This window comes from Oryza brachyantha, chromosome 4, assembly GCF_000231095.2.
Source record: "Oryza brachyantha chromosome 4, ObraRS2, whole genome shotgun sequence".
Lineage (NCBI taxonomy): Eukaryota > Viridiplantae > Streptophyta > Magnoliopsida > Poales > Poaceae > Oryza > Oryza brachyantha.
In genome coordinates this window covers 8,935,039-8,942,984 of record NC_023166.2, presented here as the reverse complement: position 1 = coordinate 8,942,984, position 7,946 = coordinate 8,935,039, and the positions used below count along the sequence as shown (strand labels likewise).

General features: G+C 40.1%; 1 protein-coding gene across 1 annotated transcript; it reads right to left on the bottom strand.

Annotated features, from left to right (window-relative positions):
- Nucleotides 1–5,152: 5,152 nt before the first annotated feature.
- On the bottom strand, nucleotides 5,153–5,594 carry LOC102719766 (glutaredoxin-C3-like). The gene has a single exon (XM_006653281.2). The coding sequence runs from the start codon at nucleotides 5,590–5,592 to the stop codon at nucleotides 5,173–5,175; it is 420 nt and encodes a 139-aa protein (XP_006653344.2). The 5' UTR covers nucleotides 5,593–5,594; the 3' UTR covers nucleotides 5,153–5,172.
- Nucleotides 5,595–7,946: the final 2,352 nt, after the last annotated feature.

Genomic DNA, 7,946 nt, shown 5'->3' with positions numbered 1-7,946 from the left:
GATGTCAAATAAAAGAAACCACGGTAGCAGTTATTATAAAGATTGGGGAAGATTTTTTTTTTAGTGGGTGATTTCATGGGTGGACAAAGTTGTATTTGTGCGTGCGCAGCAGGTTAAGAAAACCGTGGGTGTGAGATAGGATTGCAAACAAAGCATGTGCCGGATGGAGATGGGGCTGCAGGTATTTGCAGGCTGTGGTAGGTGATTAGAAGTGTCAACTGTGGTTAATTAGATGGAGTAGAGTTGAAAGCGCTGTTGGGATGTTAACAATGTTGTTAGAACGATGCAAATGTGTGGTCTTATTTAGAGCATGAGTAATGATGACACGATGTTACCGTCTTGGAGAAACTACCGTATAAGAGTTTTTTATGCCGTGGAAGGAAGAAAATAGAAAAGAAAGATGTTATCCTAATTGATTACTAAACGGTCTAATAGACAACTTAGGTCATGTTCTTATGTAGGTATCATAACCGGCGAAAAAATATAGTAATGGATTAACACTTTTTTAATTAATTATTAACTGTAGAAAACTTGAAAATTATATTAATAAGAAAGTTTAAAACAACTTTCTTATATATTTTCTTCAAAAATAATACATAATTTAGTATTTTGGAAAGCATGCAAAAAAAAGAAAAAATCTGGATCAGTAATGAGATAAAAAGAACACACCATCTATATAGTCAAGTCATCAATCATGAAAATATATTACAAATAACTAAACAAACATCATGTTTTACAAGTTACCATATAACTCGTGCACCGGCGGTCATAAGCTTGCGTGCATGTGTTATCTAGGTTCCTGAACTCTCAAAATGTATTTTTAGGTCTCCAAACTTGTCCGGGGGCGTCATATAGGTCCAAACAGGTTTCAACCCGCTCCTTCCGCTGACGTGGCATGACACGGTGGCGCCACAAATTAAAATTTTAATTTAATTTGTAAGCCAAAAATTAAATTTTTAACCTTAATTTTAGAGTTTTTATCATAATTTATTTTCAGACTTGCCTTTTAGATTGCTAAGAACAAAATTCTATTTACAAATTATTTTTTTGTTTGCAAATATATCAAAGAAAAAGCCAAACAATCACCGTCTTATCCCTCTCTGATCCATGCCGGCAAAAAAAAATTCAGAATACTAACATATTGTAATGAGATTTTAGTAGAAAATATCATTAGCATTGTTTTAAATTAGAGTTAATAAAAATGGTTTGATATATAGGACTTTGTTATTTTTTCTCTTAAAAATAGAAGAGAATTGGTGGTGAGTGGGTGGCAGATTTACTCCTTTTTATAGGAGTACAGGTAATGATCGTGAAGTAATTTCGATAACAATTCTGCAAGTGACAACATTTTCATCTGGAAAAACAAAACTTCCAATATACATATAATAAGTAGTATAGTTTTATGCTGGGATGAATTTAAAGAAAGAAAAAGGAAGATGAGTAGGGGCATCTAACTTTCTGGACTTCCAAGTTACAAGAGAACAAACAGACCAGGCCTTTGTGGGCCATGTTTGGCAGCAGCCCAGGCCTTTCTGATCCATGTATTTGAGGGAGAGCAGGCCTGGCTAATTAACTAACTACGAGGGTAGATCTATACAATCTGGGCCTACAATTTTTGTTAACAAGCTAAGCTAAGCCCATCTGCATTTTTAATCGTTGGAATGCATCAAGCAACCGTTTTTTCTTTGGTTGTTGTTTCTATAAATTATAAATTTTCAACCCACAAACTCAACATCGACAACTCACATGTAGTTTTGGTGGAAAAAGGCATTTGGTGTGTCTACCAACATAAAATAAAAATACTCTAATATAGAGAAACGTATACACATATCCTGGGCTAGTAACATAATAAGGAAATAAATAACGGTCAAAATTAAAAGTGTAATAAAGTTATATTTTGTGTCATTTTAAAACTTCACATGAAGTTTTAGGCAATTATTTGTGCCAGTTTAGTTGACTACGTGCTCCCTCCAGTTTAATAGTTCATGTCATTTTGAACAATGACACGGTCTTCAAAATCTACTTTTAACTGTCGTTTTCTATTATAATATATAAGAAACAAATATTTATTTTTTATTACATTACTTTTAAGACTCATATATACAACCTGTTCTAGTTTCTTCGTACTAAATATTTTAAAAGTCATTGTCAATCAAAGTTTAAAATTTTGACCACAATCTTATAAAAAACAACATGAATTATTGAACTAGTCAACTAGAAGTAGTAAAAAATAAGAAAAATTCCCATGAACAAGACGGTTATCTATTCGTGTATTTACTAAAGAGAGTATATGGTTGCTCCAGATCCCTCATAAGAAGTAATCCACTCTAGCTTCTGACGTGGTCTTCAGCATAACATATATATCATGGACAAAGACTTATAAAACGGAAATAATTCACGTACGATGCGCCTCGTACGATCCACGTACGACACGGACGGCGCGCGCGGCCGCAGACGGAAGCAACGCCGTGCGCGCTGCGGACCAGTCGGTCGTAGACGGCTAGTACGACGCGCGTCGTACATATAGCGTTGCTCCTTGTACTTATAAATATGAATAAGATGGAACCATTCATGTATCACTGAACGTGTATATACCAATCAATTTTAGCTATTGATATGTTAAAATATTACGTACATATAATTAAGTTTTCAATAGTATTTTTATTAGCTAAGTTTAGGCTTGTTTTTGGCTAGCTGTGTAGTCCCCGCCTCTTTGAAAGCGTGTATATGCTGGCAACGTTGCGTTTATGATGACGCGCGTGCGCCCGTGTTTTTTATATGTAATCCGAATAATAATAATAATAATAATAATAATAATAATAATAATAATAATAATAATAATAATAATAAGCTAGCTAGGAACTCGATCGATCGTGTCTATCCAGCAATTGGCCTCGTAACTTTTCCCTCTCATGCATAGATATTGCTGGCGTCCGTACTACCTTACACCCTAGAATTAATTTTAGATGAGCCCAACTGTACACTTTAGTAAAGAAGGTAAGTTAAGAGCAAATTTAATGGTAGAACCAACTGCTTGCTATAAATTCATATATAACTAGATCTAATATGTATAATATATGTATTAGCTATAAGATTAGCTTTAATATTTTTCTCATATCTCCTTTCTCACTTATATATGTAATTAATGCATCTACCCTAAAACATATATAGAGCTAACTCTTACACGTGAGTCAATAATTTTCTTATTTCATCTCTGATCCAGGCAATATAACCTGTATAATAGATTATAGCTTTAGTATTTTCCTCTTATCTCTTTTGTCTCACGTATATGTATGTAATGTATCTGCCCTTGAGTATATATATGCAAAGCTAACTCTTGCATAAGAGTCAAGAACTCAAGATTTTTCATTTTTTATTTTCTCTCTCATCTACTTAAGATTATAATTGGCTTGTAATGGAGGTTTTATGGACGTGTCATGCACATTAATTAGGTGACACATCAGCACAAAAAAGAATATTGGCATGAAACTATGAGAAGAGAGAGAAAATTAGTTTCATGGTCATAAAACATTTGGGCACCATTACCAAGTCCTCAGTAACGCAGTGAAAATTACATTGAGGGACTTGAGACATTTCATGCAATCAAACACTCTCTGCATACAGTCAAACTTTCAGCAGTAATTAAATATTTTATTTAGCTTTGGAAATGGTACAATACAACGTTGCACTATGAGTAGTTATTTTATGCATCGTTTTATCGAGTTAGCTGTTTGGATAACTGTGTAGTGAAACTTAGCATTGAGACTGGCCTAAGGACAGTCCCATAGAAGAAATTGACACGGTTGCCGTAGTATAAGAAATCATCTACGGAAACCCTTTTTCACAATGGAGATGTCTTCGAATAATAAACGTTTTCTCTTTCTCTCTCCTAACTCTATATTATTCCTCCAATGGTGAGCGTGACATATGTCCCTTAAAAACTAGTAGTTTCTCTCCAATGGTGAATTCATAGTTTCTTGGTGTATTGGGTGAAGAAAAGACTTGATTTCTTCGTGAGGAAACCATTTCTAAATTTTTCCTTCTCTTTCTTTATTAATTACGTTGCCATGCCACTGTTTTACTTATGTGATAAGCTATTTAATAAAAATAGAAATCATCATTAATATACCATTAGAACTGCCCTAACCAAACTAAGCAACAAGCAGCAAGCAGGCAGACATGCACACAGGGGGAAGCAATGCAAACAGTGTAAAGTTAGTTGTCTCGAGCAAAGCATAAAGATGAGCTCCTCATGCAAAAAGATGCATGCATGCATGCTGCCCCAAAAAGGAGCTGAGACTGAGAGAGCTTAGCTTAGCTTGGCCCCCGGCCGAAACTGCACTCTGACCTCGCGAGCTAAGGCATGCACCGACCACGACCCAGCAACATAGCCCACTTGGCCTTATAAAATTAATCATCTCAAAAAAAACATTAGCTTCATTTCGCCTTTGTGCTTTAATTTATATATGTGCGCTACATAGTACATATGCTACATCTGTTAAGTGGGCTAGTATTAGCATCTCTGGTTGGTCCAATCAGTACCGTTAGCCACAGACATTTAAATGGTACTATAACGGTAATGCAATGCAGAGGATTGGACATCCAAAACTCCAATTATATCATATGCAAAATATATTGTCCTTGTGTTTTCGCTTCTATTTATGCTTATAAGCAAAAAATTGAATTTTCAACCTTAAATTTAGAGATGATTTGAGGTTTACTTTATTGCAACTTATGTTTTAACCTTAACTTTTAGATCGCTAAGAACACGTATATAAAATTTTTATTTATAGACTATTTTTCGTTCGCAAATATGTGGTGGCCATCCACCTGCGAAAATTGGTGCTTGGCCAGGGGATGGAATTAATCGAAGTCAGAAAAGAACATGAAATCAATTAAGGAAATCTCTCAAGAAAGCAAGCCAAACTGACAGAATTAATAGAAGAAAAATGAAGCAGTACACTAGCTACTAGGTGTAAGCAAGCGTGCAGGCACGTACTAAATAGTAGCTCTCCTCACACGCGCACACATGGCGGAGGCAGTGCAGCAAAAAAAAAAGATACACCGACCTCTCTCTCACACACACTCACGCCGGCCACAAAAATCTACCCTACGGCGGCTACCCGCGGCGGCGGCCAGCTCCGGCAGCCCGCCGGCGCGCGGCTAGCTAGCTCAGAGCCAGAGCGCGCCGGCCTCCTTGAGCAGCGGCACGAGGGAGCCGTTGATGTGCGCGGCCATGACGCGGTCCATGGCGCCGACCAGCTTGCCGCCGATGAACACGACGGGCACGACGGGGGGGGCGGCGGCGCCGCCGCCGCCCCCGCCGCCGGCGGCGAGGCGCGCGAGCGCGCGCTCCAGCTCGCGGCCGCGCGGGTCGAGGTCCAGCTCGTGCACCGTCGGATGGACGCCCATGCCGCAGAAGAGGCGCTTCACGGCGTGGCACATGCAGCAGCTGCTCACGCTGAACACCACCACCGCGCTCTCCGACGCCAGCCGCTCCACGCGCTCCGCCGCCGTCTCGGCCACCACCACCGGCGCCGCCATCGCCGCCGGCATGTACCACGGCTGCTCCGCCGCCGCGCCGTACTGCATTGTCGCCGCTCGCTCGCCTAGCTAACCACTAGCTAGCTAGCTAGCTCGGCGTAATCGTGTGCTTTGTGAGAGCTAATTAGGGTTGGCGAGCTCAGCAGCAAGAGCAAGAGGTGGTTCTATATAGTGAAGTGCCAAGGGTGTTTTGGTAATTTTATGGGACAGTTTTTTTATATAAAAAAGGATTACTTTTGCTTTTCTTTTCAGCCGTGAACTACAACTTGATGAGCTTTATTTGCAGGTCAAGAGTGAATATTATAATATGCCTTGTACTGTGGCATATATGTGTATGTATATTCTACTCGGAGTTGTTTTCCTTTTTTTTTTTAAAGAAATGGTCCATCTGGAAGTTTCTTGTGTCAGCCAGTCAAAATAGGAATATTATCAATTTGTATAATGATTGGTTTTTTCTTTACTATCATTATCTTTTTTTACTAATTAACATATATATCTATCCTTTCATGGAAATGAAACAAGTAATTTCTAACTTAATCATGATACTACATTCATCCCTTAATATAAACGACCTCTGTAGTTTGAAGATGATAGAAGTGATCAAGAATCTAGGATTTAGAGATTTTTTTTTGGTTGAGTATTTTTATTCGGCATCCGGTGAGATATATCCGGTGAGATATACGTGGCCATACGATTTATAGACATATCAAACATGCCCCTGAAATCTTGGATTTGAACTTTTGGCAAAGTTAATGAGAGTACCTATTAGTTAACTAGTACTATAAATAATCATCCCTATCGCTTTCCTGATTAGCTTCTACTCCATCCAGGCTAGTGTGCCCTTTGAACAAGGCACACGACATAGTGCATGCATGCATATGTCGCATAATTGCTAATTATTAAATATCCCAATGAACTCCAAAAATTACTTCCAACCTGTTCATTATTTCTACGAAAAAGCTAGATTACATGTCCAGAGCTTCATATACAGAGAGATTGTGCTCTAAAGGCATGAACAATGTAGCGTATCTCAAACGAGTAGACTTGTGCTCCACGTAGGATTGGACCACTTATCTAAAAAGTAGTTATTTCACAGTGCATGAAGCATCGTTGAGTAGCCTCAATTTTTTAAGTCAGCCCCTATATTTTACCTATTTATATATAGGTCCAAACTTTTATATCCAACCTCTCAACTACAGAAAACTAGCACCAACTTCCCCCTCCCCTCCCTTTTCACTTTCCCCTTTCCCCTCCCCTCATTTTTTCCCTCCCCTCCAAATCAAGATCTAGACGGCGGCGTGGCGGGCCGGCGTGGCTCTGGCGGCCGTGGGTCCAGCGGTGTTGGCGTCGTCATCCGGGCGACGACGGTGCAGATCAGGAGGTGGCGGCGGCGGTCAGGCGATGACGGCGGTCGTCGGGTCTAGGCGCAGGTGGCCGGGGCAGGCAGAGCGCAGGTCGATCGAGGCTGCCGCGGCGGGCAGTGAAGGCAGTCGTGGGTGAAGCTCGGAGGAGGGGGCGGAGGAAGGAGGAGCGGAGCAGGCGCGGCTGCTGGCGGAGTTCGGACGGTGCGGCGAATGGAGCTTGTGGGCTCGTGGCATCGAAGTCAGTCACCGGTTGTTGCTTCACTTCTTTTTTGACAAGAAGATAGTGGCATGAAGAGGATATAAGGATCCCAATGAAACTACCCTTCCCCACCAGTAACATTGTGCCTACATGGAGAGCTACATCCACTCGCGACGTAGGTGCATTGTTCATGCCCTAATGTATCTGGGGACAAATATCCTATATTTTGGATGGCAAATACTTGATGCATATCACCTAGAGTTTAATTGAGACAAGTGAGAGCCTACTTTTGTCTCCCTGCTGGTCGTGGATGGTACCTTCCGCACACAAGCAGGACTTCTTTTGGGAACAAACAGCCATATATTTCTCTCCTTGTCAATGTACAAAAGGGAAGCATCGTCGCTACAATTTTGATTTGTCAAAGGATTTAATGGCTTTTGTTTCCACTACATAATTCCATATCCATCTACGACTCTATGTGGACTGGCCGGCAAGCTAGCTGGCTAATTCGTCCGTTTCAAAGTATAGTAGCTTCTCAGTGGCAGAGCCACCTTCCGGTTAGGTCAGATGACTGTCCGGGCTCCGTTACCGGCGTTTTCACTGTATTAAATATCACAATACATATAAAAAGTTATACATGGCTAGCACACATATCTTAGTCACCCGTGCTACAAGACGTCACTTGCTCCACCATTGTAGCTTCTAGCAAATTTTTTTCACAAAATTTAACAACTTATCTATCTTAACCACTCATATATAAACAAGGGCATACGCGATATAATAGCACTAAATTGGGTGCTGCTTAATTTACAAACTGGCTGGTCTGATGATTTTTTTTT

What these genes read in the sequence shown, in the direction of transcription:
- LOC102719766 (XM_006653281.2), bottom strand. Translation starts at nt 5,592, where the DNA reads ATGCAGTACGGCGCGGCGGCGGAGCAGCCGTGGTACATGCCGGCGGCG.